The 25,401-nt window shown below is 48.7% G+C and overlaps 1 protein-coding gene across 1 annotated transcript; it reads left to right on the top strand.

Annotated features, from left to right (window-relative positions):
• Positions 1-2,840: 2,840 nt before the first annotated feature.
• LOC118593341 (arginyl aminopeptidase) lies at positions 2,841-25,401 on the top strand. The gene is made up of 11 exons (XM_036202742.1): positions 2,841-3,369; positions 7,534-7,674; positions 9,099-9,247; positions 13,767-13,883; positions 14,469-14,704; positions 19,714-19,827; positions 20,608-20,720; positions 20,898-21,006; positions 22,504-22,728; positions 23,786-23,928; positions 24,947-25,401. Exons 1-11 carry the CDS (start codon positions 2,923-2,925, stop codon positions 25,103-25,105), a joined length of 1,953 nt encoding a protein of 650 aa, XP_036058635.1. The 5' UTR covers positions 2,841-2,922; the 3' UTR covers positions 25,106-25,401.

Below are 25,401 nucleotides of genomic sequence, written 5' to 3' on the forward strand. Positions count from 1 at the left end.
TGTAAATATCTGTGTTTTCCCGATGTTCTTAGGTGACCCCTATGAAAAGGCCATTCAACACCTAGAGGAGTCCCCGACCCACAGGTTGAGAAGCACTGCTCTAGGATCATTTTGTATATTCCCTGACCCAAACCCTGAAATCTACCTCTACTCTGAAAAGCACTGGTGCCTTTTATTGGAGACCAAACAGAATCCAAAGTCTAGGTGACATGTTGTTCTGTATAGTCTGGAGAATCATGATGGCCATGCTGTGTTTCGGGTGAGTGAGTTGATTAGGCATGTCGAAAGCAAAATAAAAGAACCAATAGCAAGTAGCGGATAGACAGCAGATCATCGTCAGGTCAGGCTTTTACAAATCCAGCAGTGATGACCAGTGTAGTGGGGTCAGGATGCAATGATAACATCAAATGAAGACTTACTACATCCAGCCAGAAGTGGCTGGGGAGGTCAGGAATCAGCTCGAATTCCTGATCTGGCTGCTTTTCCTGGGTAAGTTTCTCTACCCTACCACAGGAGTCCTTATCAGATGGGATAAACAATGGTAAAGGACTAGGTGTTTAGTACTCTTGGCTGCTTGATGTTTTTCCTTCTCCCCTTTATGTAGTTGGGGTTGGGGCGGGGTGGCGGACAGGGGAAGTCTGGAGGACATTTTAACACATTTGGATTTGAAGTGCAGGGGCCAAGTTTCTTGAGCCAAATTCTTGGTAAGCTTAAACAACACGTAATACTTTACCAATATAATAATACACAGGTGCTCTGTTGTCACTAGGGTGTCCCTGCTACTCGGACCTTTCACTGCCTTAAGTTAGGAAAAAAGATTCAAGCATGTAAGACATGAGTCACAGCAGTCAAGAGGCACAGGCAGATGCATCTCTGAGTTCAAGGCCTGCTGCTCTGCATGGAGAGGGCTAGGTCAGCCAGGGCTGCATTAATGAGATCTTGTCTCAAAGGCAAAAAGGGGGCTTGGGAGTATAGTTCAGTGGTAAATCATTTGCCTAGCATGTGTGAGCTCTAGGTTCCATCTCAAGTACTGGGGGAAATTTTATGTTTGGGTAGATAATGGAGATATACAACTTGCTAACCATTGTTTTTGTTTTCCTGGAGAGACATAAACAAGCATCTGTTCAGTATGACTGGTACACCGTGGCCTGGCCAAAGAAACTTACCCACAGCTCCACAAGAGTGTCCTCTCCCTAACATGGTTACTATTTCTTTTTGGTTTTTCAAGATGGTTTTTCTGTGTAACTGCTCTAGCTGTCTTAGAACTCAATTTGTAGAGCAGACTGACCTGGAACTCACAGAGATCCACCTGCCTCTGCCTCCCGAGTGCTGGGATTAAAGGTGTACACCACCACTCGACTCTTGATTTTATAACATTGTGAACCTTGTCACTTTCTGAGCTACCTAAATTGTATGACCTTCTCTCTTCCTCTGTGACGGAAGGTTTCCATCTCTAGGAAATGGCTACACGTCATTTCTTCATATGAGGCTACTGCAAGGTGCTGGCACAGAAGAGAAAATATGGCGATGTGGCTAGGTCAATAAGCTGAGACACACAAGGAAAATATAAGTGACCTGTAATGAGCCCTAAGCTTTCAGTACAGGGATGAGGGTACAGCTTGATGGCAGCCTAGGATACATAAGGCCCTAGATTTGATCTAACATGGATAAACAAATGTTATCTAAGAATGGTGTAATCTCACAACTCCTCAGGCTGACTCGGGATTGTCGGTTTGAAACCACCCTGGGCTACATACATAGTAACATAATCTTTTAAAAAGTTACATATTATTTCAATAGCCAGTGAGGACTAACTAGCCCCGCCTTAATGAACTCACTTAAAAATATAAACTTTATGAGCTCAGTGGTTAAGAGCACTGGCTGCTCTTCCAGAGGACCCAGGTTCAATTCCCAGCACCCACATAGCAGCTCACAACTGTGCGTAACTCCAGCTCCAGGGGCTCTGATGCCAATGCACATAAGGCCATCAAGAGCACTTGGTGAGCACCTGGTTTGGTTTCCAGCACCCAAATGGTAATTTACCTATAATTCCAGTTCCAGGGGACCCAACTCCCTCGTCAGGCCTCTGCGGGTACTAGGCACACATACACACTGGCAAAACACCCATACACATACAAAGTTTTTTAAAAACGAGAGGCTAGAGAGATGACTCAGAGGTTAAGAGCACTGACTGTTCTTCCAGGGGTCCTGAGTCCAATTCCCAGCAACCACATGACAGCTCACAACTGTCTGTAATGAGATCTGGCGCCCTCTTCTGGTCTGCAGGCATACATGCAAGCAGAACACTGTACACATAATAAATCTTAAAAAAAGAAACAAGTACAATGTAAAGTAGGTATAGATAGATATAACAGATATAATATATCTGTCTATCTGTAAAACAGAACTGTGTGTGTGTGCGTGCGTGCGCGCGCGCGTGTGTGTGTGTGTGTGTGTGTGTGTGCTGACACAAAACTGTAAAGATCAGCTTGCCTCGGGTCACAGATGAATGAAGAGACTGTTCACGAGGCAGACAGAGAAATAGCATTACAACTCCTGTTTTACAGGCAGTTTGTCCAAGATGTCACACATCTTGGCCCAGTGGAGAGAGTGAGTGAGATTTCAAACACAGACCCTTCCAATCCAGGTTCCGTCCCCCGCCTCCTACTGATTGCTCAGAGGATGGGGGAATCCGCAAGGGGGACCTGGGCAAAGGACGACCCACCACGCCACCGTGAAAGAGGGCTTGTGCGCTGCAAGGGAGGGGACAGCCGGTGTGGCTCAGATTTGCTAGGGGCGGTGGCCGCCCGCAGTCCTCGGGGAGGGGGCGGGGCCCGCGGTGGCGCGTCGCCTCGAGGCGGAGCCTGCGGGGGCCCGCGGAGCCGCTGGTCTTCCCGGCCGGTGAGCAACCGCTCGGGAGCCATGGAGAGCAGTGGACCCGGCAGCCGCGGCGGCGCGCTCCGGCGGCCGCTGCACTCGGCACAGGCGGTGGACGTGGCCTCGGCCTCCAGCTTCCGCGCCTTCGAGATCCTGCACCTGCACCTGGACCTGCGGGCCGAGTTCGGGCCTCCCGGCCCGGGCCCGGGCAGCCGTGGGTTGAGCGGCACGGTGGTGCTGGAGCTGCGCTGCTTGCTGCCCGAGGGCGCCTCGGAGCTACGGCTCGACTCACACAGCTGCCTGGAGGTGACGGCGGCGACGCTGCGGCTGGGGCAGCCCGGAGACCAACAGCCGATCGCGGAGCCGGTGCCGTTCCACAAGCAGCCCTTCTCGCACTATGGCCAGGCCCTGTGCGTGGCCTTCCCGCAGCCCTGCCGCGCCGCCGAGCGCTTCCAGCTGGAGCTCACCTACCGCGTCGGGGAGGGACCCGGGGTGAGTGCGCGCGGTGCGCCGGGGCCACAGGCCTTTCCCCAACCCTCCTGGCCAGCCTGTGGCCCCTGGGTCGTCTCCCAGAGTTCCAGAGCAGGAAACCTGGCCCTGTTCTGCAGCTTCCGCGGGAGATCCCCAGGCGCCGACTCTCCTCCCCTGGTGGCCCGCTCTGGATCAGGGTTCCCACCCTGGGCTCCGACCTCCAGCCGGTGCTGTGTTCCTCCTGCAGCTCCTTTTGCCTTCCTGGCCTCTGTCTGTGGATTTGTCTTAAAGTGTCTCTGGCACACACGTGTTAAACCAACTCATCCACTATCCTGTGTGTCTTTACCGGATGAGAAACTTCACACACAAACTTTGTTTGTTTTTTATATATAATTATCCTTGATGGAGTCTGGACAGTGTTGGTTAGTTAGCTAGATGCTGACACGGTCCTTTATTATCCTGCCGTTCTGGTTGCACACGTTCAAACTGCCCTGAAGCCTAGAGAATTATGTTTGCTTCCTCCTTTGAAATCCTGCGTTGGACTTAAAAGAATCCGAGCAAGAATGAGAATGTGTAATTAGAGTAGTCTAGGCTTTATTATAATTTAATCATCTCTGTTGATCGGTTCTTAAGTCTTAAGGTTTTCTGAGTAAGACAGATATTGGAAGGTGAGGGTAAGAGTATGCAGCGGACACCTGTAAGAGTGACAGCCTCCGGCTGGGTTACAAAGTTCACCCAAGCTTTCTGCAGACTATTGGAACTTGCTTATCCAGCTAGCAGTTTCCCACTTCGTCTTAGACCCAAGGAGAAGTTCCACTTCCTCCTTCTAAGGCTGGAGAAATAAAAGAGCCTTATGCTAGAACTTGTTAGGGAAACTGAAAGTCAAAATCACATGGTGCAACCTAGCCCCAAAGACAAAGGAAAGTCTCTTTGGGTGCCTGGAAGGCACATCTGAATGTCCCTCTACTTTATCTTGATTCCTAATTTTCTTTCTTTTTTTTTTTTAAGATTTATTTATTATGTATACAGAAGAAGGTGCCAGATCTCATTATAGATGGTTGGGAGCCACCATGTGGTTGCTGGGATTTGAACTCAGGACCTCTGGAAGAGCAGTCAGTGCTCTTAACCTCTGAGCCATCTCTCCAGCCCCAATTCCTAATTTTCACTGGGAGCTAGAAATTACACAGGATGGGAAAGTTAAACCCTCCCTAAATCTGCCCATTCTAAAGGTGGCGCCTAAGGTTAAACAGACATCACAGCTGAGGCTGCTGTCTACAAAGGATTGTCCTTTGGACTGTGGGGGTCTTCACCTAAGGCATTGGTGGGCATGCCTGTCCTTTGCAACCAATCTGATGAGAGTTCTCACCCAGCACTGCAGCATCTTCTCCCAGAATTCACATGGTCTGTAGTGCGCACACGGTCAGGTTTCTTCATTGTATCATTGTTTTCTTCTCATCATTTAAGAACAAACAAAGCAATATATATATGTATGTGTGTACACATATATATTCATATATGTGTGTATTAAGATACACACACACACACACATACATTATCCCTCCACCATCTTTACTTATAATGGGTATAATAAAGATGTGTTAGGCACTTGTCTAAATTCTCGACAAAACTGGGTGAATTTTCTTTATGTAAGTGCCTGATACCACCAACCAGGCAGGATGGCACATGCCAGGAGTCCCCGTACTCAGGAATCGGAGGCAGGAGGACTGCAAAGTCAGCAATAAAAGGCAGATTAACAGCGCAGCTGAGCAGACAGTACACAGCTCTTATACATGCCCTGCACAATTTCCATTCCCCGTTAGCTCAGTTCAGTCAGTACTGAGAGACACTACCCGACAGTGCTGACCAGGCTCCACAGGCTTTACCGGTATCTTAGTTTCTTGTTTGTTTGGGTTTTTTTTTGTTGTTGTTGTTGTTGTTTTGTTTTTTTCTAGAGCTAAGGATTGAACCCAGGGCCTTGTGCTTGCTAGGCAAGTGCTCTACCACTGAGCTAAATCCCTTGTTTTGTTTTGTAACCTTTTTAACCCCTTGTTTTGTTTTGTAACCTACTTCTTTTTCTGCTTCCTGATCTCAGCCAAAGCAGCACATTGTAGCTAGCTGTGCATCTTTGTTCTTGTTGTTGGGGGCGAGTAGGGTTTGACCTGTTTTGAGACAGAGTTTCTCTATGTTCTGTGTAGCCTTGGCTGTCCTAGAACTCTCTGTAGACCAGGCTGGTCTTGAACTCCAAGATCCGCCTGTCTCTGCCTCCCAGTGTTGGGGTCACAGGCGTGGGCCACTATGCTGGGCTAGCTGTGAATCTTTGGGTTTGTCTTAGCACTGTGACAGTTTCTCAGGCTTTCCCTTGTCTTTTTATGTTAACAACTGGAGGGGTACTGTTCAGGTATGTTATAGAATGCCCTTCTACTGGAATTTTTTCAGATGTTTTCCCCATGACTAGGCAGGAATTGTGCATTGTTGAGGGGAAATTCAGAGGCAGAGTGCCACTTTGGTCACATTGTATCGGGTCTGTGTTAATGTGCCACCTGACTGACTGGGTTGACCTCTTACCTCCGTCAGCTTTTCTACCTTGTCACCTCCTGTCTTCCACACTGCACCGTGTTTACAGGGAGACTGGTTAAATTTATTGCACTTGGACAAAAGCAGGCAAAGAAAAACCCAACATCTGATGTGGCTTTCCTCTGCATCTTTAAAACATCCCAGATTCTTGTTTTTAAAGCCCTTCCATCCACCTGCTCAGGCCTCCCTCCTGCTGAGTCCTCCCTCCTGCTCAGGCCTCCCTCCTGCTCAGTCCTCTCTCCTGCTGAGTCCTCCCTCCTGATCAGTCCTCCCTCTTGCTCAGGCCTCCCCCCTGCTGAGTCCTCCCTCCTGCTCAGTCCTCCCTCCTGCTCAGGCCTCCCTCCTGCTCAGGCCTCCCTCCTGCTCAGTCCTCCCTCCTGCTCAGGCCTCCCTCCTGACCAGTCCTCCCTCTTGCTCAGGCCTCCCTCCTGCTGAGTCCTCCCTCCTGCTGAGTCCTCCCTCCTGCTCAGTCCTCCCTCCTGCTCAGGCCTCCCTCCTGCTCAGTCCTCTCTCCTGCTGAGTCCTCCCTCCTGACCAGTCCTCCCTCTTGCTCAGGCCTCCCTCCTGCTCAGGCCTCCCTCCTGCTCAGTCCTCCCTCCTGCTCAGTCCTCCCCCCTGCTGAGTCCTCCTGCTCAGTCCTCTCTCCTGCTGAGTCCTCCCTCCTGACCAGTCCTCCCTCTTGCTCAGGCCTCCCTCCTGCTCAGTCCTCCCCGCTGCTGAGCCCTCCTGCTCAGTCCTCCCTCCTGCTGAGTCCTCCCCCCTGCTGAGTCCTCCCTCCTGCTCAGGCCTCCCTCCTGCTCAGGCCTCCCTCCTACCAGCTTGTTCAGAGCCTATGCAATTCCTAGAGCCTGCATCCAGCCCTGCCTTTCCCCACTCACCTGCTGGAGAAAGGCTCTTCCCTTCCAACATCTAACTCGTGCTTGTCCTTAATCTGGAGTAACCAAGAAAACTAGAGTTGTGCCTTGGAAACTGTCTCCTGATGGTCAGAATGCCAATTGAATATGCTTGCACTGCCGATGGGTTGTTCTGCTGGACCAGACACTAAGGTACCAGGATGCCTCACCACACCTGTACTAAGGTCTGCATCCCCTTTCTGGGCTTTTCTAAAGGACCACTGGAAGAGATGCCTTAAAGGGGAAAAGCCAGTCTACCCAGATATGGGAGAGAATAGGAGTCACCTTGCTCCACGGATGAACCAACTGCCTCCTAACTATTCATAAAAAGAATACTGGGCTTGCATGTGCCACATGAAGACTGTCCAAACAAAAACAAATGGACAACTAACTCTTAGCAGGTTCTGCTCTTCTGTCAGCAGCACCAAATCCTGGTTAGAGGGGAAACAGTGAGGAGGACACAGTCCCTGTCAGAGCCCTGATGGGATTCCTGAGATGCCATGGGTACGGCGGGGAATGCAGTGTCTGCCCTGTGATGTGGGCATGAGACCATGGCAGATTCCAGGGTAGATTAAACACGCAATAGGAGACGACATTCTGGCCAGGGAGAGACTGGCTGGCAGGAAGGTCTTAAGGATTACCTGAAAGTGTCCCGAGTCAGCCGACTCCTTTCTCTGTTCGGAGCTGTCTGTTCTGAAGCGCCCCTCTGTTCTCTTAGGTTTGCTGGTTGGCTCCTGAGCAGACAGCAGGAAAGAAGAAACCCTTTGTCTACACCCAGGGCCAGGCGGTGTTGAACCGAGCCTTTTTCCCTTGCTTTGACACGCCTGCAGTGAAATGCATGTATTCGGCTCTTATTGAGGTAAGGTGACGAAACTTAGTGTGTTTGCCCTTGGGATCATGAATGAGGGCGGCTCAGCAGTTAAGAGCACTTTCTGCTCCTCCAGAGGATTCTAGTTTGGTTCTTAGCACCCACATCTGGTGACTCACAACTGTCGATGACTGTTTCCAGGGGACCCAGCTCCTTCATTTATACGCATGTATCTACATACAGACACACACATACACACACCTACATATAATTAAAACATAATAAAATAGGGGCTAAAGAAATGGCTCCGTGGTTAAGAGCACTGGGTAGCTCCTTCAGAGGATCCAGGTTCAATTCCCAAGGGATCCATGGCACCAGGCATACATATGGTACACTGTTACACATATATATGCATGCAGGTAAAATACCCATATACATAAAGTAAAACAAATAAATCTTTTTTAAAAAATCCTAAACAACATAATAAAATGTTTTGTTTTGGTTTTTAGTGTTTTTTTTTTTTAAAGGCCAGGCAATAAAGTACATGCCTAAGCCGGGCGGTGGTGGCAGTGCAAACCTTTAGTCCCAGCACTCAGGAGGCAGAGGCAGGCAGATTTCTGTAAGTTCAAGGCCAGCCTGGGCTACAGAGTGAGTTCCAGGAAAGGCACCAAAACTATATAGAGAAATCCTGTCTCGGGGAAAAAAAAATTATTACATTGATCTAGTGTATCTAAAATCCAGAATCTGAAACTTTTTTCCTTTGTGAAGCTTTCCATCTGCAGATTTTGTTGTTTGAGAGAGCATCTCACCATGTAGCCCTGGCTGGCCTGGAGCTCACTGTGTAGACCAGGCTGGCTCAGACTCTCAGAGATCCCCTGGCTGCTGAGTGCCGGTGTTAAAGACATGTGCTGCCATGCCTGGCCCATTGACAGACATCTCCACAGTTCAAGCTCCGTCAGTGTAAGGTTTTGAAGCCCTCCTGATCTCCGGGATGAACTCAGAGTTGTTACTATCACTGTTCAGGTTTCTCATCCCACTATTCTTCAAGTCGGTCGAAAGGACCTTTTTGCCAGGTGTGGTAGTACATATATCTAGTTCAAGCACTCAGAACGCAGAGGGTGGGGATTGGGGGTCAGCTACACAGAAACGTCAAGAGCTGGGCAGTGATGGCACACGCCTTTAGTCCCAGTACTTGGAGGCAGAGGCAGGTGGATCTCTGAGTTCGAGGCCAGCCTGGTCTACCGAATGAGTTCTAGGAAAGGCGCAAAGCTACACAGAGAAACCCTGTCTCAAAAAACAACCAACCAAACAAACAACAGCAAAAACAGAACCGTCAAGAGTTCCAGGTCAGCCTGGTATGCACAGCAAGTTCCAGGGTTGTGTAGCAAAATTTGGCCTCAAAAAGAACAAGGCAATAGACAAACAAACGGAGGAGACTTTCCAGGTGAGGCTTCCTATGCTTTCTCTGTTGCCAGGTCCCAGATGGCTTCACAGCTGTGATGAGCGCAAGCACTTGGGAGAAGAGAGGTCCAAATAAGTTCTTCTTCCAGATGGACCAGCCCATTCCCTCCTATCTGATAGCTCTGGCCATTGGAGATCTGGCTTCAGCTGAGGTTGGACCCAGGTAAGAAACACACCCAGCAGGCAAGGTGGAGTTTGACCCCAGAGGCAGGGGTGACTCTGGCCCAGTGATCCTGCTAATGTGGCTCTTGGGGCAGTGTGGAATCCTGTGTCTGCTGTCTTCGAGTCCTGAGGAGGCTGGCGGATGGTCTTGTTTTTCTCTTCTTCCTCTCTGCCCCTCCATTGCCCTCCCTCCAAGTGTAAGCAGTCTGCAGGAGACCACTGGTCCTGCTAATGTAGCCGCAGCTGCTGGAGCTGGGGCAGAGGCTCATGGGTGAGCGCAGCTGCTTGTGGTAGTTCCTGAAGACTGATCTCTACTAGTAACTTTCAGTACTGCATGCCCTTCTAGCCACAGTTTTTTTAATAGTTCAAATTTTTCTTTTCTTTATTTTTTTAGATTAATTTTTTTTCTTTTTTTCTTCTTCTTTTTTTCCCCCAGACAGGGTTTCTCTGTGTAGCTTTGCGCCTGTCCTGGATCTCACTCTGTAGACCAGGCTGGCCTTGAACTCACAGAGACCCGCCTGGCTCTGCCTCCCAAGTGCTGGGACTAAAGGCGTGCGCCACCACCGCCCAGCAATTTATTTTTCTATTGTCAGCTTGATACAGTATAAATTCTTATCTTAACAGTGCAATGTTTCATTGAGGGTTGCTCCGTAGTTGAGTAAAACCAAATCTTATTATAAGTTAACAGTCATCCTAGGGCCTCCCATGCTATATATGTAGCCTCCCTGGTTCTGTGGGTTGCAGTCTGATTGTTCTCTGCTTTATATCTAGAATCCACTTATGAGTGAGTACATACCATGTTTGTCCTTCTGGGTTTGGGTTACCTCACTCAGGATGATTTTTTTCTAGTTCCATCCATTTGCCTGCAAATTTCATGCTGTCATTGTTTTTCTCTGCTGAGTAGTACTCCATCGTGTATATGTACCACATTTTCTTTATCCAGTCTTCAGTTGAGGGGCATCTAGGTTGTTTCCAGGTTCTGGCTATTACAAATAGTGCTGCTATGAACATGTGTCTTTGTGGTATGGTTGAGCATTCCTTGGGTATATGCCAAAGAGTGGTGTGGCTGGGTCTTGAGGTAGTTCCCAATTTTCTGAGAAACCGCCATACTGACTTCCATAGTGGTTGTACAAGTTTGCATTCCCAACATTGTTCCCTTTGCTCCACATCCTCTCCAACATTGACTGTCATTAGTGGTTTTTTTGTTTTGTTTTTTGTTTGTTTGTTTGTTTTTTCAAGACAAGGTTTCTCTGTATCTTTAGAGGCTGTCCTGGAACTCACTTTGTAGTCCAGGCTGTCCTCGAACTCACAGAGATCCGCCTGCCTCTGCCTCCCGAGTGCTGGGATTACAGGCGTGCACCACCATCGCCAGGCTCAGTAGTGTTTTTGATCATAGTCATTCTGACAGGTGTAAGGTGGTAGCTCAGAGTCGTTTTCGATTTGCATTTCTCTGATGACCAAGCTTGGACTACAGAGTGAGTTCCAGGAAAGGTGCAAAGCTACACAGAGAAACCCTGTCTCGAAAAAAACAAAACAAAACAAAACAGGTATATGAACAAATCATAATGGGAATATGACAGGTTCTAAGCATATCATATAATGATTATTTTGAACCTCTGTAGGAAATTGACACAAAAGCATGTCAAACAAGGTAACATGATCCATTTAACTAGTGATGACGAAGACAGTATGGGGATGCAGCTCAGTTAATAAAATGCTTGCCTTTTGTGCATGAAGCCCTGATGATCCCCCACACTGCATAAGCCAGGTATGGTGACACAATCCTGTAATCCCAGCACTTTCAAAATGGTGGCAGGAGAATCCAAAGTTCAAGGTCCTCCTCATCCACAGAGTGATTTGGAGAGCAGCCTAGGCTCCCTGAAACCGTTTATGACGTCTCCTTCCCCTGTTGGGTGGACAGCCCTTGTTCACACCCCAGGGGTCTTGTGCTCTATATTAAATACGAGGGGCTTTTGTCACAGGGTCTCTCCTATCCCAGGTGGGCCCTGGCACCACAAGAGGATACTGGGTAGAAAGCAGGGGTGGACCCCAAAGGCCCTTTTGTGGATGCTCCCTCCTAACCTTTACCCAGACTCAGTGAGGTTGATAATATTTGTATCCATGTGTGGACAGTCAAACCGAGGCTATGACTACCGACTTACTCAAGGTTGAGGTGCAGGCCTAGGCTTCAGGGGTCCTGAATCCTGGTGTCAGCCCCTCCTCGGAGCCGTAACTGGTCTCAGCCCTGGCTCTCTCAGCCCTGACTTCTTGCTTGACTGTGTCTTCTTGATGGTGATGTGCTTCTCGCTCCTCACCTGTTTTCTGGTCTTTACTCTTTGGTTGGTTGCTTGAGACAGGGTCTTCCTGTGTAGCCCAGCCTGGCCTCGAACTCTCAGTCCTTCTGCCTCAGCCTCCAAAATGCTGGGCTTAAAGGGCCAGCAAGATAGCTCATTGGGTAACGGTGCTTGCCACCAAGCCTGATAATCTGAGCTCAGTCCTTGGGACCTACATGGTAGAACTAGAGGACTCCCCCACACGCATTGTGCCAAGCACATGCGTGCATGGCACATACATGTCATATATTCACATAAATAAACATAATAAAAATTTAAATGCTAGGGTTATAAACATATATCACCTTTCTCACTATTTCTTATTTTTTATGAAAAATTCAAAGACACCATATGTTGAACATTGTAAACACACCTGCTTTATCATACTAATTTTATTTATACATGGGCTTGTTTTTGTTTATTCTGGATCATTTTTAATTTTTTTAAAGATTTATTTATTCATTATGTGTACAGAAGAGGGTGCCAGATCTCATTACAGATGGTTGTGAGCCACCATGTGGGTGCTGGGAATTGAACTCAGGACCTCTGGAAGAGCAGTTGGTTCTCTTAACCTCTGAGCCGTCTCTCCAGCCCCCATTTTAAATTTTTAAAATTACATAATTACATTTTCTTTTGTTGTTGTTTTGGTTTGGTTTTTTTCTTTCTTTGTGTTTTTGTTTTTGTTTTGTTTTTCGAGACAGAGTTTTTCCATGTAGTTTTTTTGGTGCCTGTCCTGGATCTCACTCTGTACACCAGACTGGCCTTGGACTCTACCTGCCTCTGCCTCCTGAATGCTAGGATTAAAGATGTGCACTACCACAGCTCTGCTACATTTATATTTACATTTGTGTATGTTTATGTGTGCACACAGGTGCATGCATGAGCACTGTGGTGCACGTGTTGATCAGAGGATACTAGCCGGACTCACTTTTCTCTTTCCACTATGTGGAAACTATGTCTCAGAACTCAGGTCATCAGGCTTGGCAGCAGGTGCTTTTAACCTCTGAGCCATCTTGCCCTGTTCTAGACCTTTTAAAGGCAAGGAAATCATAGCTCATAGCACCCTCTGAGGAATAAAGCCTATTCTAGCTATGAAGTAAAATCACAATACCATTTGGCACCTAAAAGAACTGGCAACTTTCCCATTAATATTGATAGGTTTCTCTCAGTAGACTTTTATTTTAAAAGATCTATTTATTTATTTAATGTGCACTGGTGTTTTGCCTGTATATACACTGTGTGGGAGCATCAGATCCCCTCGAACTGGAGTTATAGACAGTTGTGAGCTGCCATGTGGGTACTGGGAATTGAACCCGGGTCCTCTGGAAGAGCAGCCAGTGCTCTTAACCACTGAGCCATCTCTCCAGCCCCTCAGAAGACAAATTTTAATTCCAGAGATTCTATTATTGGTTTGTGTGTGTGTGTGTGTGTGTGTGTGTGTGTGTGTGTGTGTGTGTGTGTGAGAGAGAGAGAGAGAGAGAGAGAGAGAGAGAGAGAGAGAGAGAGAGAAAGAGAGAGAGAAGGTCTCATTGTATAGCCCTGTCTGGCTTCCCTGGAACTCTCCATGTAGCCCAGGCTGGCCTGGAACTCACAGAGGTCTACCTCCCCTCTGCCTCCCAAGTGCTGGGATTGAAAGAGTGTACCACCACCACACCCAACTATTATCAGAATTCTTTCATCTATCCTATAAATAAGAAGGAAAGTAATTGTATCGTGTTATAAGGCCTCTTTTGTATTCCACTCTTTTTAGTTGCTATTGTTTTTTGTTTTGTTTGTTTGGAATAGGGTCTCACTCTATAGCCCCAGCTGTCTTGGAACTCTCAGCAATCCTCCTGCTTCAGCGTCTTCAGTGCTGAAATTATGGACCCGATGCATATATATTCTGTTTTATTTTGTCTTCACTTTTGCAACATTGAATTCAGTGTGGAAGCCATGGACTTCACGTCCTATTGCCTAGAGGGGCTGACTGGCACCTCCCCAAGGCTATCTCAGAGTCTCATACCCAGGCATGATGAGCAGCAGCCTTTTGGGGCTAAGCAAAGTGTGATCTTGCCTCTCCTGTCTGCGTGGCCGGCCACGTGGCCGCATTGCATTGACTCAGATATGGGAGCAAGGACAGTGTTCTACAGGTGGTTCATGTGGCTGCCACAGCGTTCTCTAAGCATTCCTCTGCCTCTCTGTGTTTAGGAGCCGGGTGTGGGCAGAGCCCTGCCTCATTGAAGCTGCCAAGAAGGAGTACAATGGGGTGATAGAAGAATTTCTGGCAACGGGAGAGAAGCTTTTCGGACCCTATGTTTGGGGAAGGTGTGGTATCAGTGAACAGATGTGTTTTGTGAAACTGAGTAGCTGTTTTCCACATTCCTAGGGCTGTTTCCCTTCCTTCCGTCTCCTAGAGCAGGGCTTTCCAATCCCAGAAACGCAGGGCAGGAGGAAGCTGAGAGGGAGGGATGAGCCAGGCTCCAAGTGGCTGCTTTGTTAGAAAGGACCTGGGAGGAATGGTTTTTGAAGTGCTGCCGAGCTAGAGGTGGGAGAGTGGAGAAGGCCAGGGCCTCTGTGACCATGCCCTTCCCCTGTGCTTTAACATCTTCAAGCTGCAGGCTTGAAGATACAGGCCGGTCTTTGTGACCCCAAGTTGGCCTCCAGTGAGGTGAGTGTGAGGGAGCTGAGAGCATGCTCACACTTTTAAAGGCAGCATGCTTATAGAGAGGGGACAGGAGGCAGACACAGAGGCAGGGAAGCTTCCCAGGAAGGCCCAGGAGGCCCAGGCTTCGTTTTCAGCACTGAGGTTGATTCTGTCGCTTTATCGGCCGCAGCCCTGGATCTCTGAGGCCAGGGAAGTGAGGTCTGCTCTGGAGTCAGGGCCTCCTGTGACCTCCAGTTTCTTGGCAGGTATGACTTGCTCTTCATGCCACCGTCCTTTCCGTTTGGAGGAATGGAGAACCCCTGTCTGACCTTTGTGACCCCCTGTCTACTGGCAGGGGACCGCTCCTTAGCGGACGTCATCATCCATGAGATCTCCCACAGTTGGTTTGGGAACCTGGTCACCAATGCCAACTGGGGGGAGTTCTGGCTCAACGAAGGCTTCACCATGTATGCCCAGAGGAGGATCTCCACCATCCTGTTCGGTAAGGCGCCATCCTTCCAAGTACCTGGCCCCATTCTTTTTTTTTTTTTTTTTTTTTTAAATTTTATATGCACTGGTGTTTTGCCATGGGTGTTTTGATCTTGGAGTTACAGACAGGTGTGAGCTGCCATGTGGGTGCTGGGAATTGAACCCGGGTCTTCTGGAAGAACAACCAGTGTTCTTAACTGCTGAGCCATCCCTCCAGTCCCATCCGGGCCCCTTCTTAGTGCCATCTGCTCCTGTGGTTTCACGGTATGGGTGGGCATTGAAGGGAGGAGAGACTTATGCCCAAATCTCAGCGGATGGACCATCAATTGCTAAACCTACTTGGAAACTGTTTTTATTTTTATTTATCTATTTAGTTTATTTTATGAGTGCTCTAGCTGCATGTACATGTTTATGCCAGAAGAGGGCATCAGATCCCACTATAGATGGCTGTGAGCCACCATGTGGTTGCTGGGAATTGAACTCAGGACCTCTGGAAGGGTAGCCAGTGCTCTTAACTGCTGAGCCATCTCTCCAGCCTGGAAACTGTTTTTAAATTAGAAATTCCCATTCCACTTTGTGCCACTGCAAGCGTTGTGGTTTAAACTGACTGACTGGACTAATGGGTGAGTTGGCAATGAAAATGCCCTCTTATGCTGGGGTCACACTGGATGCCAAGGTGTCCCCAAGCAGACACAGCTCCTAGGTGAGAGTACCCAGCATCACCCCAGATAGCTGGGTGATTTATGAGTGAAACATAAAGCCATTATCATCACGGGTTGCCATGCTACATGTGCACTCCGGCTCTCTCTTTCTGCTTTAGTGACAGAGTCTCATATATTCCAGGCTGACCTCAAACTCCCTGTGTAGTCATAGACAAGCCTTGAACACAAGGCTTCCTGGGCCTCTGCTGAGTCATGTGCCCAGCCATATATGTGCTTAAGAAAAGAGACCAAAAGCTTTCCTGCTGTCTCATTAGTGAATTGATAAGAGGCTGCTGTCTATTATATGCTCTAAGTGGTAGAACATTTTTTTTTAAGCTGAGGATCGAACCCAGGGCCTTGCGCTCTGCCACTGAGCTAAATCCCCAACCCTTATTATTTTTTTTAAACAAGATCTGTGTGGAAAAGCACAGGAAGGAAAAGAAAACCCATCTGTAATTTCAGTGTTCAGGACAATCAAAACAGATTCTGTTTTGTTTTCTCTATTTTCTTTTTCTCTTTTCTTCACTTAAGTTTTAAAAATTGTGGACGTGGGTCCTTGAACTCAAGAGCAAGTGCCCGTGGGGATCAGAGGCATCTGGAGTTACTCAGTTGTGAGCTGCCTGACGTGGGTGCCGGGAACCATATTTGAGTCCTCTAGAAGACCAGAAAGTATTGCTGAGCCATCTCTCCACCTCTTTTCATTTTTGTTTTGTTTTTATTGGTTGTTGTTGTTATTTGGGACAGACCTCACAGGGGGCTGGTCTTGAACTCACATAGACCACCTTTCTGCCTGCCTTTGCCCCGAGTTCTGGGATGAAAGGTGTGAGCCATGATGCCCAGCACTTTGGGGCTTTTTTGAGACAGGTCTTGGGCTGAGGACATGGTTCATTAGTTCAGTTGGGGAAGTGCTTGCCTGGCATGCACAAAGCCCTGGGTTCAACCTCCAGAACTGTGGTGATGGGGGGTGGGAGGCTCAGGCAAGATCTTGCTGTGTGAGGCTCTTTGGGTCTGGAACTCACTATGTAGAACAGGTCAGATCACAGCATTCCTCACCATACCTCTGCCTCCTAAATGCTGGGATAACAGATGTGTGCCATTATGCCCAGCTCACTTTCTATATATAAATGTGAAAGATCAAACATTTATGGGTTTTGTTGGTTTGTTTTTATTTTGGGACAGTGTCTCACTCTGCATCCTTGGCTGGCCTGGGAACTCACTATATAGACCAGCGATTTACCTGCCTCTTCCTCCTGAGGGCTGGAATTAAAGACATATGCTGTATCATTCTTGGCTCACTTCTATGGTTCTAAACCATAGTAATATATTTTTAGGAAATTTTTAAAAAATTATTATTTTTAACGATTTATTTAACTTTATTTTATCTGTATTGGTGTGAGGGTGTGGGATCCCCTGGAGCTAGAGTCACAGACAGCTGTGAGCTGCCATGTGGGTGCTGGGAATTGAACCTGGGTCCTCTGGAAGAGCAGCCAGTGCTCTTAACCGCTGAGTCATCTCTCCAGCCCAGATTTTTTTTTTTAAGATTTATTTATTTATTATGTATGCAGTGTTCTGCTTGCATGTATCCCTGCAGGCCAGAAGAGGGCACCAGATCTCATTATAGGTGGTTGTGAGCCACCATGTGGTTGTTGGGAATTGAACTTAGGACCTCTGGAAGAGCATCCAGGACTCTTAACTGTTGAGCCATCTCGCCAGCTCCCATAATAATATTTTTAAAAAATTTAATTTGCACCAGATGTGGTGGAGCACGCCTTTAATCTCAGCACTTGGGAGGCAGAAGCAGGCAGATAGATCTCTGAGTCTGAGCCCAGTCTACAAATCAAGTTCTAGGACAACCAGAGCTGTTACACAGAGAAATCCTATCTTGGAAGAAAAAAAAATTCTGTTTATTCACAGAAAATAAATAAAAGCATTAAAGAAAAAAAAAAGAATTGAATACATTCATTAGATTTAATTGAGTTTGGGCTAGTAATAAATTTGGTGGAGTGATCGCCTAACATGCACAAGGCCTTGGGTTTGATCCTCAGCACTGGGGTTGGGGGGGGGGGGGGGGGGGCTGTGTGCCGCAGGGATGGGTGATAAAGTTCAATAGCTCAGTGGCTGAGTCCTTGCCTAATATGTACAAGTCTCTGGGTTCTGTCCCAGGCATAAACTAGGCGCTGTGGTACATGCCTGCAATCTCCACACTCAAAAGGTAGGACAGAAGAAGGTCAAGGCTAGTGAGTGAGGCCAGCCTGGGCTACACAAGACCCTGTATCAAAAAGAAGAGAATAGAGAAGTATTTTGTTTGTTTGGTTGGTTTTTGGTTTTTCTGAGACAGGGTTTCTCCGTGTAGTTTTTGGTGCCTGTCCTGGATCTCACTCTGTAGACCAGGCTGGCTTTGAACTCACAGAGATCCACCTGCCTCTGCCTCCTGAGTGCTGGGACTAAAGGCATAAAGACTCTTAGTATGTTTTATCTTTTACTTCCCAAAAAGTTTGAACAGAGTTGTATTCTTATTCAAAGTATACAGAGCCAGATTTTGTTTGTGAATGTCTTAGTCAGCCACTAAGAATCTTGTGGCAAACCAGGCATGGTGACTCACACTTTTGCACCCTCAGCACTGGGGAATTAAAGCAGGAAGGTCACAAGTTTGAGGCCAGCCTGGGTCTTATAGCAAGACCCTGTCTTTAAACTGGGGAAAGGGGGTTGGAGAGATACCTCAGTGGTTAAGAACACTGACTGTTCTTCCGAAGGTCCTGAGTTCAATTCTCAGGACCCACATGGTGGCTCACAACTGTCTGATGCCCTCTTCTGGTGTGCAGAGGTACATGCAAACAAAGTTTCCATATATACTTAAAGGAGAGAGGGAGAGGGAGAGGGAGAGGGAGAGGGAGAGGGAGAGGGAGAGAGAGAGAGAGCGAGAGCGAGCAATCTGGACAGGGTGTCAGACCTCTGACTTCAAGGTCAGCAAGGACTGCACAGTGAGTTTAGCTCACCAGAGCTGAAGTACTAGAATCCAGTGGTACAAGTTTTATTTTCCCATTATGCAGAAGAAAAAACTGAGGCTCAGGGAGGCTTAGAGTCAGAACATGCGGTAAGTGGCAGAGTTGATGTAGGTGTGTGCTCGTGTGCACGTACCCAGTGTTTATACAGAAGTCAAAGGACAGCTTTCTGGAGTTAGTTCTCTCTGTCATGTGAATCTTGGTGACTGACTGCAGGTAATAGGGTTTGGGGACAGGACCCTTACCCCTTGAGTCATGCCCCTGGCTCCCAAGTTACTGTTTTGGTTTTGTTTGTTTGTTTTTGTTTTTCGAGACAGGGTTTCTCTGTGTAGCTTTGCGCCTTTCCTGGAACTTGCTTTGAGAGCCCAGGCTGGCCTCGAACTCACAGAGATCCGCCTGCCTCTGCTTCTTGAGTGCTGGGACTAAAGGCGTGCGCCACTACCTCCCGGCCCAAGTTACTGTTTTTAAAGCCAGGAGAAAACTTTAAAAATGCTTAATTCTTTTTCTTTTCTCCCCCGCCCTCCCCATTGCCCCCCCCCCAACAGAATTTCTCTGAATAGCCCTGGCTGTGCTGGAACTTGCCCTGTAGACCAAGCTGACCCCAAACTCACAGAGATCTGCCTGCCTCTGCCTCCCGAGTGCTCAGATTAAAGGCATGTGCCACCACTACCCGGCTTCTTTTCTTTTTTTGAGACAGGGTCTCACTATGTAACCCTGGATGGCCTGGAACTCACTATGTAGACCAGGCTGGCCTCATCTCACAGAGAGCTACCTGCCTCTGTCTCCTTGGAGCTGGATGAGAAAAGGCCTGTGCTACCATACCCAGCCTAGATGCTTAAAGTTTTTGAAGGAGACAGGATCATCAGAGGAAAAATATTTTAAGTTTCACAAAAACCAATTTGTTACCTGAAAATAAAAATACATTCCTAGCCGAGCAGTGGTGGCACATGCCTTTAATCCCAGCACTCGGGAGGCAGAGCCTGGCAGATCTCTGTGAGTTCAAGGCCAGCCTGGTCTACAGAGCGAGCTCCAGAACAGGCACCAAAACTACTCAGAGAAACCCTGTCTCAAAAAACCAAAAAAACAAACAATTCCTGTAGACAAAGAAAAGCTCCCCTAGTGTTTGTGGGAAAGACCCACAGGTCAGGTTAACCAAACCTCTATAGCTCAGAAAGCCCAAGAGCTAGAGGCTGAGTCACTTTGTTCCGTGACACCCTGGGAGGGAATTTGAGCCTCAGACCCCGAGGAGACAGCGGAGCGCCTCTGTCAGGAGAATGTGGGCATGGTGAACGTGGGGTTTGTGGTCTGTCTTTGGCCAGGAGCTGCTTACACGTGCTTGGAGGCGGCAACCGGGCGAGCTCTGCTTCGGCAGCACATGGACGTCTCCGGAGAGGAGAACCCGCTCAACAAGCTGCGGGTGAAGATTGAACCAGGTCCAGAAGGCTCCTCTGTCTCCCCCCTCCAGTAAATTACGCTTGGAGCCCCAAGTTAGTCCAAGCCACATGCTGGAATGCTTTCTTTGAGAAGTGGGCCACTGGAGTGCTCTGGCCATCCCTGTTCTGAAGGCTGGCTGAGTCCAACCATTGCAGGCATTTAATGACGTGCCCGTCGTTCTCCTCTTCCTTTTTATTGTTATCCCTAAAGAGTGTTAGCCTCTTACAGATGACAGGCCCAGAACCAGGCAAACGCAGTGACTTGCCCAAGGTCATGCACCTGTCAGCTCAGAACTTCCTGCTTTCTAACATTTTTCTTTAGTTTCATGTGTGACTAACCTAAAAGCCTTTGTGCAGCTGAGGCTCGTGTTCTTTGGTGCCACTTGACTGTGAAACGAACTTCTTGTACCGGGGTAATTAGCTCTAGTCTAGGACAGTTGTTAAAACAACGCCTGAGAGGTTGACTATGTAGATGGTGACCAACAGGACTTGAAAAGTCTGAGCATGTTCAGCCCTAAGAATCAGTTGAAGGCCCTGTCCAAGGAAATGTGCCAGGCCTCTTTGAACCACTGGCCTTTTCTTAGATCCATAGTTACTGGCTGGCTCTCTGCTTTTATCTTTGAAGTGCTATGGGAGGCCATCGGCAACCGAGAAACCTGGCTACCCCTGGGAGAGGCATAGTCTGAGCAATTCCAACAGTTAGCCTGTACTCGGAGGCCAGAGGTGCTTAGCCAGAGGTGCTTATGAACACTCAGCCCTGTCTGCTCTCTCCTCTGCCAGGAGTTGACCCTGATGACACCTACAATGAGACCCCCTACGAGAAAGGGTACTGCTTTGTCTCGTACCTGGCCCACCTGGTGGGCGATCAGGATCGGTTTGACAAGTTTCTCAAGGTACAGTCAACTCTCCACGAGGGGAGAGAGACAAGGGGCAGATAAAGCGCTGGGCCCAGTGCAGGGGTGGAGGCAGGGGGCACCAGAGGTAAGGGGTCAGAGAGGGCCTAAGAGATTGGGGGGGGGGGTCTGCTCCCCAGGGTGGTCACAGAAGCTAAACCACTTCCCTCCTCACAGGCCTATGTAGATGAGTTTAAATTCCAAAGTATCATGGCTGAAGATTTTCTGGAATTCTACCTGGAGTATTTCCCTGAGCTGAAGGAGAAGGGAGTAGATTCCATTCCAGGTAAGCAGGAGAACCGGACTGCTAGCTTCCAAGAAGTAACAGAGAATGAGCAAGGTGAGATGGGAAACTATCAAGTCATGGGTTCCTGTTCAAGCAGTGTTTGGAGAGCCAGCCCGGGACCCCAGGCTCTGGTCTACCGGATGACTTGCGGTGGGATTGCCATAGAGTTCCATGGTCGTGCACAGACCGAGTATATGCAAGGTCCTGGGCTCAGCTCCCAGAGAGAGGGGGATGGTGGGTGGCTGCGACTTCCTGGGTTGGCAATGTAGCTCAGTTGGTAGGGCACTTGCTTGTCGTGTATGAGGACCTGGGTTTGACCCCCCCAGCACTGAAACACACGAGCGAATGAAAAGCCTGTTTTTAAGCTGAACTTAAGTGCTTCCGAGCCTGAGGCAGCCGCCGGCCATAACTTTAAGGCCAGTTTGGGTTACACGGTGAGTAAAGTCAAAACATAGAAAGTCAAAAAACTTTGGGTGTGAGTGTAGCCCCATCACTTGGGAGATAGGGACCAGGGTTGAGAAGCCACCCTCGGCTACAGTGAGTCCACAGTCAGTGTGGGCTACGTGAGACCTGGTCTCAGGAAGGAAGAGAAACAGAGACAGGCTGACTTCTTGGTTCTTGCCAGAGGCTTGTTGTGACCTCTGCTGCCCAAATCAGAAGCAGGAGAGCAACAGGGGCTGTCACCTCTGCCCTGAGCTCATGGTGAGGTCTCCTTAGGCCCTGTGAGCAAAGGGGAATCTTGGCAGCTGCTCTGATGTCAGCAAGGAAGGCACTGACTGCTTCCTCCATGAACAGAGAGGATGGCCTCGCTGTGACCCAGACAGGCCATGAGACACACCCCTCGTCGGGATGTGAACTCTGAATCACTCTGGTTGGTTTGGTAAAGTCAGTTTCTGTCTCAGTAGCCCTGTGTCGTTGGTCGGAGGCCCAAATTTCAAGGTCGTGAGACTCTGACGAACAATAGTTAATAATTACTGAGTGCTCACTATGCGCCAGGCCGTGCACTAAGCTTTTAATGTGTATTTGCTCATTTAATCTACAACTGTCAACTAAGGTAGGGCCGAGCACCCCCCATTTTACAAACAACTGAGGCGCCAAGAAGTGAAAATACAGGCTTGTGGCCTCCCAGAGAGTTACAGCAGCGCTTGACTGGGAAGCCAGGCAGCTTAAACTTGGGGCCCCCCCCGGTGCTTATACACGGGGCCACTGTGATGGAGAGGAAAGCGTGAACTGGCTACAGTTAGGAGCTCGGCTATCACCTGGTGACAGAATGTTAATTTTAAAGCAAGCTGCATTTCACAGTAGAAGCAGGCATAGTCCGGTCTTACTGTGGCAGCCCCCAGATGCTGTCCTAGCTAGGATCCTGCTGGGGCACGTGACACCAAGTATGAGGTGATTTAGGATGGGGGATGGGGCTTGCAAGCCCAGGGAATTGCATGGGCGTGTTGACTGGTGGGAGAGTTGTGACAGTGTCTTCTTTTCTTTTACCCCCTCGAGGTTTTGAGTTTGATCGATGGCTGAACACTCCTGGCTGGCCCCCCTACCTCCCTGACCTCTCCCCTGGGGACTCACTCATGAAGCCAGCTGAAGAGCTGGCTGAGCTGTGGGTGACCTCAGAGTTAGACATGCAGGCCATTGCAGCTGTGTCCATCTCTACCTGGAAGACCTACCAGCTCGTCTACTTCCTAGACAAGATCCTGCAGAAGTCCCCTCTCCCGCCCGGTAAGGACCACAGGTTACCTCCTTACCATGTGGAAGCCAGGCTTCTTGGGTGCAGTGCTTCATGTCAGAGGCCAGAGCGAGATTCAGAAGGGACAGTGCCTCTGCGTGGCTCCAGTGTAGAAGGGAGAATGATACCTCACAAGAATACCTCATCAGAACAGCACAGGTTACGCATACAGGTGCCACTGGGAACAAATTAACAAAGGCTGGCATTCATCAGGCTCCAGGTCCTGCAGGGCACTCCATAAACTGCTTCTATTGGACCATTTAATCTCAGGATTACTCTGTGATTGGGATGCTATGATCTTAAACCCAGGTAATAGAGATGATATCAGAAAGGCACCAGTAACCCACACAACTGGTAAATGATTGGCCTAGGATTTGAGCCTAGTCATCCAAACTCTTTTTCATTTAAAAATTAAAGATGTATTTTTACTTAAGAGTATGTGTGTTTATCTGTCCCATGTCTGTGAGTATCTTCAGAGGCCAGAAAAGGTATTCGATCCCCTCAAGCTGTGGTTACAGGTGGTTATGAGCCATCTGGTGTGGATGTTGGGAACTGAACTCAGGTCCTCTGGAAAAGCAGCAAGCATTCTTAACTTCTGGGCAGTCTCTCCAGCCCCATCATCTCACCCACTGGATGCTTTGTTGTTGTTTGGCCAGAAATAATAGTCATCAAATCCCCGTGGTTGCCACCTTTTAGCCCACAGGGGTTTTCATCCTCAGAAAAAATAACTGAACATACTCAGATTTCAAAGCTGCATCCAAATTTATTAGCATAATGGTAGGAGAGAATTTGAGGGAAAGAACAGAAGTTCAGAGTGAAATTAAGGGGTGTCTTATGGGAGAGCCTTAGAAATCAAGGTGCGTGTGGTACTAGAGCATCCCTGAGCCAGATACAGGAACAAGATGGATGGTAAAGGTGGGTGGTAAGGGAACCTCCTTGTTCCTGTCAGTGCTTCTGGAGAGCAGGAGGACAGACACTCAGTGGCATTGACAGTGAGCCTTCTGGGCTCCTCAGTTGGCCATTAACAACCCGTTGCTTGCTCTTTTCTAGGGAATGTGAAAAAACTTGGAGAGGCATACCCAAAGATTTCAAATGCCCGGAATGCTGAGTTACGGCTCAGATGGGGTCAGATCATCCTTAAGAATGACCACCAAGAAGAGTTCTGGAAAGTGAAGGAATTCTTGCAGAGCCAGGTGGGTAATTACATCTCTGGTCCCCTCATGGACAGGCTGTGGACCTCTGTTATCATACCTGCGGTCTTCCTGCAGGCCTGTGAGAGGCTTGTGGGTCTGCCCTTCAGAGGAAGTGGGGCCTGGCCTCTGAAGGACCTCCTGATCATGCTGGTGTTGGTGTGACTCCCTGAGGCTGTGTCCTGGGGGGATGAGAAGTTTCCAGGCTTGAGGAGCTTTTTGGAGATCAGCTAGTGAAGCCGAAGGGGATGAAGGCAGTTAGAGCTAACCCGAAACTGGGAAAAGGGAAATGGGGAATGTGAGGGCTGGTCATGCAAAAGGACAAATTAAGTGAGTGGAGGGCTAGGTCCCTGCTCTCCAGAGGAGTTCTGGGACTTGGTAACAGTTCAGACACCAGTGGATCCCTGTGAGAGCAGCCCTTTAGGGCACAAGGCTCGTGATAAACTGAACATCCTCCGACTCCAGAGGGACTGAGTGGATGGATCCAAAGCAGTGCCCAGGTGACTTCCTCTATAGTGCAGTCTGTGTGAAGGGGGCACCAGAAGTCTGTGGGAGGTTCTTTGAGCCCTCTGACCGCTGGCCAAGCCTCTGGGGCTCGGGAGCTTGCATGAAGCTGCCGTACAGTTCTGTGAATTAGACTCGTGGGGATTTGGCCTCATTGTAGATGGACCTTACACGACCCTGGTTTTTTTAGGCTGTCATTACCTTGATGACTAACTGCCTCCAGCTTTCCAAAAGTTTGCAGTCTCGTTGTGTCAACCCAGCTCATTTGTTTGGTTCTTGTAAAAGGTCCCTTGTTGCCATGATTTGGGGTTCATGCTGGAATTTATTTCCCTAGAAATCATTCTCCACCCCCTAGAAGATGCCAAAATCAGTCCTTCTGACAGAGAGGTACTTCATTCCAGCTCTGACCCCCACATCCCCTTTGTCCTCAGACCATGACTGCTTTTGGGGGAGGAGGAGACCATGACTGCTTTTGGGGGAGCAAGCTACTGAGGAGAGCTGTCTGTGCTTCTTACAGGGGAAGCAGAAGTACACTCTCCCGCTGTACCACGCCATGATGAGCGGCAGCGAGACGGCCCGGACCCTCGCCAAGGATACCTTTGAGGCCACCACTTCCCAGCTCCACAGCAACGTGGTCAACTACATCAAGCAGATCCTGGTGCCCAAGGGCAGTTAGAGGCTCGAGTGGGTGGTCTCTGCCTCGTGGGCCTCACAGGGTTTCTGAAGAATTGTTCCTTCCCAAATTTGAGTTCTCAAGTCAGTGTCCTGAAGTTTCTGTTCTCCGGGCTTAAGTGTCTGTGACACTTGGGTCTCTGCCCCGGTGGGGAACTTCTTCTTTCTGGCCCAGAGAGTCCTGAGGCTAGAGGGCCTCTCCATGCTCCCTGCAGCCCAGGCTGCAGGGAGTAAAGCTTCATTCTTTGTCTTTTCAAATAAATGTTTTTAAGCAAGAAGTAGATCCACGTGGGAGTTATA

This window comes from Onychomys torridus, chromosome 11 (genome assembly GCF_903995425.1).
Source record: "Onychomys torridus chromosome 11, mOncTor1.1, whole genome shotgun sequence".
Taxonomy (NCBI): Eukaryota; Metazoa; Chordata; class Mammalia; order Rodentia; family Cricetidae; genus Onychomys; species Onychomys torridus.